Source organism: Cygnus atratus, chromosome 11 (assembly GCF_013377495.2).
Source record: "Cygnus atratus isolate AKBS03 ecotype Queensland, Australia chromosome 11, CAtr_DNAZoo_HiC_assembly, whole genome shotgun sequence".
Classification (NCBI taxonomy): domain Eukaryota; kingdom Metazoa; phylum Chordata; class Aves; order Anseriformes; family Anatidae; genus Cygnus; species Cygnus atratus.
This window is the reverse complement of record NC_066372.1, coordinates 1,785,448-1,797,467: the sequence shown is the minus strand read 5'-3', so window position 1 is coordinate 1,797,467 and position 12,020 is coordinate 1,785,448. Positions and strand designations below refer to the sequence as shown.

Here is a 12,020-nt window from a genome sequence, read left to right as displayed (position 1 = left end):
ACCCTTCTATCTTTCTTGGTGGAGGCAGACCTTTTAGGTTGAATAGTTGAAGGTAGCAAAAGTTAGATTACATCCATTCCTTCATCTTATTGTTTAATTTGAGTTCACATTGGATGGTAGAAAAAAAAAATCAAAAGGAAAAAGGACAGTAATCACACATCTTTAATCCACAAATATGATAATACATCATATACTTAAAGTGACCTGGACATTGCCCATTAGCAATGTCGTTACATACCAAACTACTAGTACAAAAGTAAACAATGAATATACCAGATAGGCAAGTATGAGAAATGCTCAAAAACATTTTATTTCATTAAGGCTACTCAGATTTGTAAATGACAGATGTTCAGCTGGCCTGTCTAAAATATCAGATTTTGAATATTGATACTTGCAATGCACAAAAAGGAAGTCACATATATAGGATATCCATTTCTTGTTGGATATCTTTGATGTTGAATAATCTTTTTGTCTGGCTTTAAAAAACAACATCTTATATTTGTTTGCCACAAGAGAAACAAACACGCAGAATCTGACGTGCACTGGGACAGGAGTGTTGGATACAATAACTACTATTCAAAAGCATCAGTTGACAAGTACGTGCTCTGAGAAAGAATGCAGCTAATGGTGCATGTAAATATGGCTCTGCAAATGTCTCAACTTGCAACCTTGTAAGGCAAATCTTAATAGACTTTCCATCCCAAAAGTTCATTCACTATTACTGTGCTGTGCTGCAAAAGAACAGTTTACCTTAATTGCTACTAAATATACTTTTATGGTTGAAGGAAACATGAGGGAAAATTACATCATTACAAACTGCTCTGGTAATGTCTCGTGCTGCCATTTTTAGTGTTCCTCCTGTGCTCCAAAATGCATTCTCCTGGGAACAGATAAAAATGCTTCTTGTCCAAACAGTAGTGAATACGTGATCTAGGTATGTGTATTCTTAGCTGTATGAAAGTCAGTAGAATGGTTAAAGTTGTTTTTGCAAGAGGTGAGCTACAGTAATTCTGTGATGAGGAAAGACAGAAGAATGAAAATAAAATTTTGAAAAGTTTTCTCTACCACCACATTATTTAAGAGTTTAATGGGAAAATATAAATTTTTGTTATCTTGAAGTAATGGGTGATACCCCTTGGAAGTTTTCCTTAGAGAGGAATGGCTTCTTGCATTATGTCAATTTTAAAGTACATAAGTCTCTGTATTATAATATATGAAAGATGAAAGGTGTTATCTCTAGGTAATGGGATTGTCTGCTCTCTGTGTCATAGTAAAGGAGATGCTATGTGGCATTGAAGCCTCAGCAGACTGAGGTGAGTCTGCAGGATAAGATGCAGAAAGCAAGGAGAGGAGAGATTTCTGCCCATGCTCCCCCTACTTAGGGACAGGCAGCACCATCATCTGAGCTGTGAGATCCTGCAAGCAGCAAGCTGGAGTATCTGCTCTGCTCTGGTTCTCCCTTTATCCCAACAAAACTTTCAAGAAACCAGTATCTCTTTTCAAAATGTTTTTGGTTTCAAGACATCTGTATATTTCATTTAAAAACAAAACAAATAGCTTGTTTATGAAGCTCACCAGAGTCACTGGATTTAAGAGGGCTGTGGATATTCTGCACTAAGATGGCACTGCAAGCATAGCAAATGGAGGTCCTTTTTTTGTCACAACTCTGTTTTACTGTAGGCACAAATTCACATCATGGATATGGTAAACCATTTTACCTAGGCTGAATGTTATCTTTTGAGGATATGAGATGTTAACATTGCTTTATAGAGCCACTGATTTCTTCACAAGTGCAATTTCAAAATCTTTGCAGAGAGTGTTTTGCTCTGCCAGGCAAAACAGTAAGAGCACAAAGAGCAGCATAACCTTCAGCCTAAACTCAGCTATGTTACCAAATACCCAAAATCTGAGAGAGGGAGAACCAATGTTGTACTACTTTGTCTAATTTTCTAATTACCTTTGAGCTTGAAACACTGAGCTGCTTTTCAAAATTAAAATGAAATCTTCTCTTGTTAGAAGGTATAAACCAAAAATCTCTAATGAGAACATTGCTTCATGGAACAGCTCTTTAAATTTTCTACCACTTCTACTCAATTTGTATTATTTGTTATCCCCAGTAGACTTAAATACCATGTGAAATCAGAGATGCATTCTCATATTGATTCCTGATCCTTTTGAAAGGAGAGCTTAATCCATGAGAGCCTTCTGTCTAAGCCTTTTCAATTAGTGTGGGAATAATTAAAACATACACACCAAGGGCAGCCTGGGGGTAAATTCCATGCATTGCTCTTTTTCCATCACCTATTTTTACATAGCCATGCATTGGAGCTTACTTTCTTTCCTATGCTCAGCCTTGACCACAAAGCTAGTAAGATCATGATGTATAGCAATCTATTTCTGAACAACATACGTCAGCAGCCTTGTTCACGCCACTCCTTGGAGAAGACTCAATTATCTGTGAACAAAACATTAACATTGATAGCTTTCTGATTTAGGTGTTCCACTTCATTATGAGCCAAGTGAGCACCTTCAGGCTCCTGCTGGAGACTGTAGCAAGAACGGTAGAAAGGAAGCTCACGTGCTCACCACAGCTTATGAAGGGTGGCCAGTTCTACACAGAAGTTTTTGGTTGATTTCTTGTTTCTGAGCGTAGTTTCAGAGGATCTTCTCATCGAGTAGTTTGTTGATGCCATCGCAGATCTTTTTGAGGTATGGCCGACAATCCCCATCGAGACTGTACAGGGCAGTTAGAAATTCCACATCTGCAAAATGATTGAAGACGTGGTTGATACGCCCATGGGATCTCGGTGTCAGGTGTCGATCTACTAGTTCATGCACAAGGTCTTTACACTCGTTCAGAAGTTCTGCAAGAACATTCCTATCAAAAGTGTATTCTACCTCATAGAAACTGACAATTGTCATGGCAGTTTGGTTCAGCTTCTTCCTGAACTTGTCTACAATTTCCATTTCTTCTTGGTTGAACTGATTATTTCGATAGAGGATCCCGATTTTTATTGCCACTTTAATCAGGTCTTTCATAATTTTATGGGCTTCCTTTTTGTTTCTGGTGTGTTCCTTTGTTACCTTGTACAGCTCATCAAAGATTTCACTGCTTGTGTCATCGATTAGCATGTTAGCCATGGTTTTAGTGGCCATTTTGCTCAGGATCTTTTTCTGGGCTTGCAGTGCAAGATTCTTGGAACTGAAACAATCAGGACCTGTTTCGGGATAGCAGAGAAAAGAGAAAATGTTAATTTTATTTGGTGAATCATTTTCACAAACAGGTAAGAAAAGTAGTACTCATGTTTAACTGAGGTGTTGCTTATTTAATTGATTGTTACATATGGTCATGATTTGCAGTAACAGGAACATTTGCAACACTGAATTCCCAAGTATATCCACAGGCTTTCAGACATCCATTTTGCAGGTCTTGTCACTGAGGATTTTTGCTTCCAAGTGATGAATAAGGTGTTGTGGTGGGGGATACCTATGCCACCTCTTTTCTAGTCACCGGTTCAATAGCAAGGCCTTTTCTATTCCGTAGTTCAATGTTAAAGCTTTCTTGGCAGAGAGATCCAGTGAGAGGTGCTTATGAAGGTAAATAAGCTATCACGGAGAAGCAAAGCACAGTACCGGCAAACACACACGTGAACCTGAAAGCATTATTCTTTTGGCCACTAGGAGACACTGTTGCTCCGTGGTCAGACAGCAGCGGCATATAAAGGCTAGTAAATCGGAGCTGAGCATTTCTTTTGCTTTCATCGCCACAGTTCCAGTTTGTTACCACTTTACAAAACTCTAGGCTGTGATTTTTGCAAAACGTTGGTGCTTCAGTGCATGCAGTTCCTGCCAGATGAAAATACCTCAGCTATTTGCTGGACAGTTGTCAAATAAACGTAAATATCTTGGATTTTTCTCCCTTTTACCTATCTTTGCAGGTTCCACTCAGGATAGAACCTGACCACATAGTTCCTTTGGAGCATGTGGCTACTGTTAATGAACTTTATCCAACGAAGCTCTATAAATACTGGTAGAGCTTAATTTGACCTTCCTCTGCTTTTCACCTTAACGTTTTTTAACCGACCCTATGTGGCCAAACTAAAGGAAACAGAAACGTTTCATATGAAATAATCACCCAGTTGAGTACCGCAGCAGTGGAGTCCCTGTAGGAGCCAAGGGCACTTTGTCATTGTACCAAAATAGTGACGAGTGTGTGTGTAGCTGGGGGAGCTCAGTCTGATGTGAGGGGAATGGAGAAATTGTGCCCTTTGCCAGCTGCTGGGGAACTGGACCACTAAGAGATTAAAAAGAATAAAATCAAACCTTCCTGTGCTGATTTGATTTTGGAGCCTGAGTGGGTTTTTGGCTGAGCTCATGAGGCTACTTCCAGCCATCAGGGCATGAATGCATGCCCGCAGCAGCTGTGCTGCAGTTCAGTTGTGCAGCAGGGATTCGTCAGTCGTTGTGGTAGAGCCTGGGGTATTGCACTCTACATGTGTGCTTGTATCACAGTATTCTATATGGCCTTTGCTCATGCTACTGTGCTCTCACCCCAGCCTCCCTTCCCTCTCAGTGCTTCCTACATTGTCGCATGAGGCAGCAGTAAGTAGCACCAAGAATTTAAAGTTCTCTGTTTAAAAGCTGTTTTCCACATTCGCTAGAATGTCACGTTAAAGTTGTCATCTTTCCCTCTGTGCTACAGCTGTACCACTGAGCAACAGAAAAGAGTATCATTTAATTTCAGCTGAACCACAACCTGGAAAAAATAATTCAACACGCTTAAAAGAATTGCCTGTCATTTGGAGAGAAAATTGTGGGCCTGATCTGCTGACTGGAGGAAATAGAAAAACTTGGATTTAATCTCAAAATGATAAAAAACAAGACAAAAGCTTTCTTTCACTTTGCAGTACAGGGGTATATAAATAGTATCTGTGATGAATAATTATGTGCATTAAACATAGTAAAATGGAAGATTAGTATTAGTGTCTGTTTCTGTAGCAAGTGTTTGCTATTAATCAAGTGGATGCAGTTGTTCAGTATCTGTTTTGATCAGAACCTGCAAATAACTGCAGTAAGCTTTTAAATATTAATTTGACTGGTATTCATGCCAATTCAGCCGCTGTGTTGTATTCCCCAGCCGCCAGCCCGGCTGGGTCCCTCCGTGCTCGGCCCTCGCAGCATGAAAGCTGTGCTGGCATGCTGCTGGGCTGTGGCGTGAGGTGAAGCGGAGCCTGGGGGCCTGGCCAGGCCCCGCACACACACACAGCCCCACACACGGACACCAGGGCGTCCATGGGGGGGGCCAGCAGTGGCCTGGCCACCAGCGGGCTCTCAAAGCCCACAGGCGGTTAGCCACACCATTAAGGTCTAGCTTCTGTGTGGACTACAGGTTTACATTGGAAGACTTTTCTTCCTGCAGCACATTTCCCTTTAAACGCCTTTGCCTCCCACAGACAGCACTTCTGTTTTCTGTTTTGTAGCAAAACAGATCAGCAACAGCGTTATAGATGCCATTAGCTTTCAGGAACATTACACCAAACCTGAAGAAGAAAATGCAGCCCCTGAGCATGCCACTTCGCTGGGTAGTGGTTAGCCTCTGTTACAGAAATCCTGGCACCTGAGTTTTCACTAAAGCAGGGATGGGTTTTGCCTTCAGATTTGCACTCATCTCTAAACCATTTGAAGAGACGTATATGATAAAAGCTATTCCAGAAGTCCATGCGAAGGGATCGATCCCACAGCAATCTCCCACCCTTCAGAAAACGCAGCTCCCCAGACCCGTATTTCCACAGCGGCGATACCAAACCCTGGCTGGTGCCAGGCCGGGGCAGCCGGGGTGACCGGAGGGCTCCCCACAGCCGGCATGGCAGGGCCTGGCGGCACGCAGTCAGCACCGTGCTCAACTCAACTGGCCGGGACCAGCTCCTGCATGCAATGCCGAGCGGGACAAGGATGCCTTCCATCCACTAAACTTAATAACAGGCTTGCCTAATAACAGGCTTGCCTAATAGCAGAAGTGTGGAAAGAGTTCAGTGACTCTATAGAGGGGCTATCTGAGTTTTATAAGTATTTTCAGAGTTTTTGAGATTAAAAGGCAAGAGCATCTGTAATATTCTCAAAATGATGGCTGTGCCAAGTACAAATGGTTAGAACTAAATGCTCAGCGACTGTATTTTCATGTAAATAGCCATTCACCCAGTATATACACGACAGCAGAGACAGTACAAGCATGGGAGAGAGTGTGGCTGACTTTCTGGAAGCAATGACGTGGACGTGGAAACAACTACCCTGAGCAGATGAATCCATTTCACTCTCACTTAGCTCCCTTAGCCAAAGCCTTAAAAAAGTCTTGCAGCCAGGCTATTTTCTCCCTGGCAAGAGGCTGAAAGATGTATTGCTGTGAGCTCTGGAGGGAGGGCTTGTTCACAGGTAAAAATCTGCAGGGAAGGAGGTGATCTTCAGATTTGGTAGAGTTTGCCAACTGCAGATTTTCTGCTAAGTGTATTAACAGGCTTGCTTTGAAGATAAGGGGATATGAAGCAATTTATCTGGTTTTGTCCCACCTGTGGAGTTAAGTTTGCTTGTGGGACACTGGGAGCTGTTACTACGGTGCCTGCTGCAGCTTGTGCCAGTTCATCAATCAGCTTGGCCGCTGACTCCACCTCAGCTAAAGCCAATGACAGCTGTGTGTGTTATTGCCCATTGAAACTGGGAGTATAATACCATGCTGAGTTACACTGCTAGCCTCTGGCAGTGGGTGGTGTGCTGTGCTTTTGGGTCTGTGTTGAAGTGCATGTTTGTGGGGCACCTGGTGTGCCTGCGTGTGTCCCACAGAGGTGAGTGGGGCTGCGATAAGCTGCAGGAGGGGGCTGAGGGCATTGAGGGGCTGGGGGGAGAAGAGGGTCAGGAAAGGTCCCTGCCTCTGTGCTGCAGCTGTCCTCTAAGTTAGCAAAGAGCTGTGCCTTGAACTGAACAAGAGGGAAGTACATAAGAAAACAAAGATGATGAAGAGGCTGAATTATTTTTAATATTCCTGAATCCTCAATTTTCAAATGCAATGCAGCATCTGCAGCAAGAAGCAGGCTTCAAGGAGTCAGCAAAGCTGCTGGAAATGTGGGCATCCATTCAGCTGCTAGCAGTGCTCGGGCCTGGGGGAGATGGACTAAGCCAAAGGACAGATATACCCTCTGAGTCTGCTGCTGTAAGAGAGATCTGTGTTGTGGAAATTGCTGTGGGAATGGTACACAAAAGGGATGTGCTGTGTTCATGACCTCAGTGATTCATGTGACCCAGTTTGAATGCATCTGTGTGTCTTAAGATAGTGCTACACCTGCCCCAGAGCCTGGGGAGTGCAGGTGCTGATGAGAATGAACGAGGCAGTGGTATTGTAAGCCATGGCACTGTGCAGGCTGTATCACGAGTTGTGGCACTGAGGGGTGTGGTTTAATGATGGGACTTGGTAGGCCAGGGTGATGGCTGGACATGATGATCTTAAAGGCTTTCCCAACCTAGATGATTCTATACCACTCCTACGGGGAGTTAAATGAGCAGTGGATAACTACATGGCTGATCAAATGTTGCTGCTGTTGCTGACAGCTTGTTTAAGTATAGCCTGGTTGCCTGTAATGTCTCTTTCTTGACATAAATAGTTTACAGAGCATAAATAAAACTTGTGGAAAATAAGAGCAGGAAGTTTTATTAACCTGTTTTATTAACCTGTTAACACAAGAACACAACACAAGAACAAGCTAGTGCTATTTTAGAAAGAAGAATATGTAAAATAAATAACAGAAACCTCTTATTGCTCAGTGTGCAACCATCAGATAAAACATTTAGAAGTAGGAAGCAGCAAACTTGCGCATTGTAATTATCCTTCATGTATCACTAGCACTGTAAGATAGGTTAGAAAAAGCAAATGGTGGAACTTGGGATTTCAAAATAGCTCTAAGACCAGGCAGGGGAAAAAAGTGTAGAAGTACTTCTCCCACAGTGTTTTAGTACAGCTCGCTGGCTGTAAGTGTGTGTATTGCTCTTGGACAGCTACGGGATCACTGTAGAAGAAACATTCAGTGTTTCCAGTAACTTTAAGCCAAGAAATCCAATAGACCAGATGGAATATATCAGCCTTCAGGGAGGACCAATTTAAACATGTGTAAGCACAGGGGGCCCGGCGCACTCAAACTTTTAGCACTTCTAAATGGTTACCACGAGCATAAGAGGGCTGCTCACTTCTGCAGGGGAACGGGAGGTTCAGGAGTGATAATTACACAGCCCTGGGGCCAAATACCAGTATCCAAACTTCTGAAGTCAGGCTGAAATGGCAGCAACAGTCCTGTACAGAGGGAATGTCACTGAATGGAAGGGGGGGGGGGAGAACACTATGCTTTGTGCAAGCAGCAATCACTCCACTAAAAAAAGCACTTTCTGGGGACCTCAGAACTGGAGATGCCTAGTGATAGTCTTATTTTCAAAACACAAGCCAGCTGCTGAAATACTTTACTAATATAATGTTGCTGCATAATGGAGTGAGCCTTTCAGTGCCTGGCAGAGGAGCTGAGGAACTCTTTCAGCAGTGAAGAGCCGTGCAGATGGAGCAGCCGAGCTGCTGCCAGTGCCTCTGCCTGGCCTCCTGGCTGCAGCCAGGGAGGAGCAGCTCAGTTGTTGCTTCCACCTGATCCGCTGGGGCTGGCCAAGTGCTTTTCCTGCTGCCCCCCAGAAGCTGGATGTGAATCAGTCTGTGCTGCTGTGTCTAAAGGTAGGAGCTGGCAAGGGGAGTCTGGATAACAGTGTTGTCCTATGGCTGGAACTGGGCCTTTGTGTGGCAGCTTTCAGGAGCTGCCCTGGCTACGTGGCAGCTGGTGCGGTGCTGTGACTGCACAGCTGCTGTGTCTCCAGACAAATGAGGTGTTTTGCCCCAGTCATGTCCTGATAGCTTGTGAGGCAGGAGCCAACCCCTGACAAAAAGGCTCAGTGAGGACCATCCTCATGTGCTGTGTCCCAAGTGGAGGGATGCTGCAGTGACCATGCTGCTGCAGGGGTGTCTCTTGGGGGCAGATTGCAGAGGACAAGCAAGGCATGTGGGCAGCCAAGTTACACCTCTGAGAATGGCTGCCAAATCCTTAATTTTGCTAATCTGATAACATATATCAGAACCAAGATCTAAAGCAGGCTGCTAATGTCTAATTGCAGTGTTGGTATCTTTGAGGACTGATTTTCAAACACTCGGTTTAAGCTTTGCACCTCCTGTTTGGTGACACACAGGGAAGCTGTGCCAAGGCAGCGAATGTCTGGCTGACTTCTGGCAAGTGTAAGCAATGCAGAGGTCTTGCGTGAGCCTCAGGGTGCTGCACACAGACCATGGACAAGCTTTTTCTTATCTGGAAATGCTCAGGTATTGCAGAGATGAGTAAGTCTCACTGCCACGAGTGCTAATAAAATAGTGGTGTTTAAGCTTTGCTATACAACTGAAAGTTTTTGATAAACTAATCACTATTTTATAAACAGGTTTAAAGTCTTTCAATGTTACTGACATTGATAGCAAGTGCAAAATACATCAAAGAGACTGAACATCCATACTCAACAAAGTTTAACTCTGGCTGATGCTGCAAGACAAAACACTTGCACACTGACAGCAAGCTTCGATAAGGGGGATATTTGCAGCAGATGGAGCCATAACAAACCAAGACTTTGCTGGGGCTGAGCTTTAGGGAATGGGACTGTAGGGGGAAACTGCTCTTAATGGGAAACCCCAGCCCTGCATATGAGTAGCTCAGGTCTGGCTGTGCAGGAGGAGTGGCAATCATCAATTATCATTGATCCTATTCCTATATTTTGAGATGGAAATAATTTATGGTTATAATGGCAATGTTTTTCTTTAAATGGTAACTTTAACCAAAAACCTTTTAGAGAAGAGAAACATGCTGATGTACTCACAACGCAAGAGCAGGTTCCTCAGTAGATATGGAGAGCTTGGAAACCAGCAGAGAGCTCTGTGCAGGCAGTAGAGGACATCTAGAATTAGTGGGGATTTTTTTCACCTTCAAACTGTGATTTTTTTTTTAAAATATATGCTATCCTGCAAATCCTGGGCATCAACTCAGCATTTTACTACAGTCTCTGAAATATTTTGTGCTTAATTGCATCTTCCCCACAATTCATCACATTTCCTGTGATTCCTACACCCTCTTCTTTTTAAAGATGATGTACTTTTTGTTAATCACGAAATTACCTTATTTTTTAAAAGTCTAATTACACAAGTAATTGCTATAGAAAATTAAGTTTGTTTTAATGTCAGGACATGTGACTTTCATAACAGGACAGTAATAAGTTCCTTCTTATGTGCTAAGAAACTGCTTCCTGCTTAGACAGGACATGTTCTTTGGGAGAACATCTTACATATAAGGAACAGTAAGACAATTCTCTTGTTAAGGGGAAAAAAACATGCCAGACTCCTTTAGAAGGATATGACCAACGTATTCTTCCACACATGTAATGATTACCTAGAAAAGATCTTCTTGCGAAGGTACTATTTGCCACTGAGACTCTTATAATCCATGATAAAGCTTTCAAGATCTGTAACTACCCTTTTTTTACATAGATGCAACTATTGTGGCAACTCCTTGTAGATGACTGGCAGAACTTGCTTGCAGTGCTACTTCATGATCAGTTTCCAGGCTGGCAGATTCCATTTTGTGCAAAAACTTGGGGAAAATTAAAATTGCAAGCACTGAAGAATAGAAAACCTGCCTGCGTCATCCAAGCATGGGAGATGCAGGAGCCAGAATCACTTCACCTAAAGCTGTCGAGGCTTTCTGTGTTCAATACACAGTCATTCTTGCTGCTGGAGTGCAGGGACAACTTGTCTCTTCAAAACAAACAGCCTGCCCCTCCAAGAGGAGGAAAGAAGAAATGGAGCCAGGACTGAGAGCATTGAGCAGTGTGGCAGGTGCTTTATGCCTTTTGGGTCTCTGCTTTGAGCAGTTGCTTGCAGAGGCCCAGAAGCAAACCTCCTGATTCAATCTCTGGCTGCTTTCCTGGTGTAGGCGAGGATTTGGAGCCTGGGAGCAGCTACACCCTGCTCTGATGTCTGAATGCTGTGGTGCTCGTAATGGCTCTTAAGGGAGCTCAGCCCGATTTCATGAATGACTTTAGGTTCTTTCCTGCGTGTTCTTTAATATCCTCCACTGGTAGTGCGAGCGAAGATGAGGGCTATGGAGTTATTTAGGATCTTGTGGTGTTTGCATTCAGTAATTACCACACTCATAACTCCTGGCTAACAGGAGGTGTAGGCTTTGCAGAGCATCTGTAGCTCAGATGCTTTTTATTCCTTCCCCAGCAGTCTCTTTATCACACGGGAGCCACTGATTCTCAGTAGGAATATAGTAATATGTTAGGAGAGCAAGGCTTGGCAATATCATTTTTAAATATTAAACGAGGCCTCTGTGCAGTATGTGTGATTAAACAGGCTATTGGGTTCTGGTTCACTGATTTTTCTTTTCCCCCATTTCTCATGTGCTCAGGAAGAAAATTGAGGGTTTATTTTTGTGCTTGAAGCTGTTTCTTGTTGCAGTAACTGCTCCTTCTCCAGAGATACAACCCCCTTGCCTTTTACATGGAGTAATTCTATTTTTGACTCTGATATATTAAGAATGGCATGAAAAATAACTACATCTACGCTCTAGGGATGTACAAAATTCCGTGAGAAAGCAAGCAATCAGGACCCCAAGGACGGCTGGTCCAAGGATGCTGCGAAACTCAAAGATGGCATTGCTCTGTAGTGTGGTATGAGGCTGCAAGAAAATGGGGGAAAAAGTATGTCTGAACAAGGTCAAAGTGAATAACTGATTAAAACCCAATAGGCTGTGACTGCAGAAGGTGCCAAGCAGCTGCTGACCAAGCAGGCTCCCCAGGGAGGTGCGTCGATGGCACCATGTCCCTGCGGAACTGAAGCAGCAGCTCTGCACAGCATATGGTTCTCGTCACCGTCCTCCATCATGCTGCTCAGAGGCATCCAAAATAGC

General features: G+C 43.4%; 1 protein-coding gene across 2 annotated transcripts in view; it reads right to left on the bottom strand.

Moving 5' to 3' along the window:
• Positions 1-143: 143 nt before the first annotated feature.
• TNFAIP8L3 (TNF alpha induced protein 8 like 3) overlaps positions 144-12,020 on the bottom strand; it is a 46,181-nt gene continuing 34,304 nt past the window's right edge. Inside the window, exons 2-3 of one of the 2 annotated variants that reach the window (XM_035553991.2) lie at positions 9,934-9,989; positions 144-3,218 (exon numbers count right to left, since the gene is read on the bottom strand). In XM_035553991.2, coding sequence (XP_035409884.1) covers positions 2,656-3,156 — 501 coding nt within the window. In that variant the 5' untranslated portion in view covers positions 3,157-3,218; positions 9,934-9,989 and the 3' untranslated portion in view covers positions 144-2,655. The remainder of the gene's footprint in view (positions 3,219-9,933; positions 9,990-12,020) is intronic. The other variant, XM_035553988.2, reaches the window with a different exon arrangement.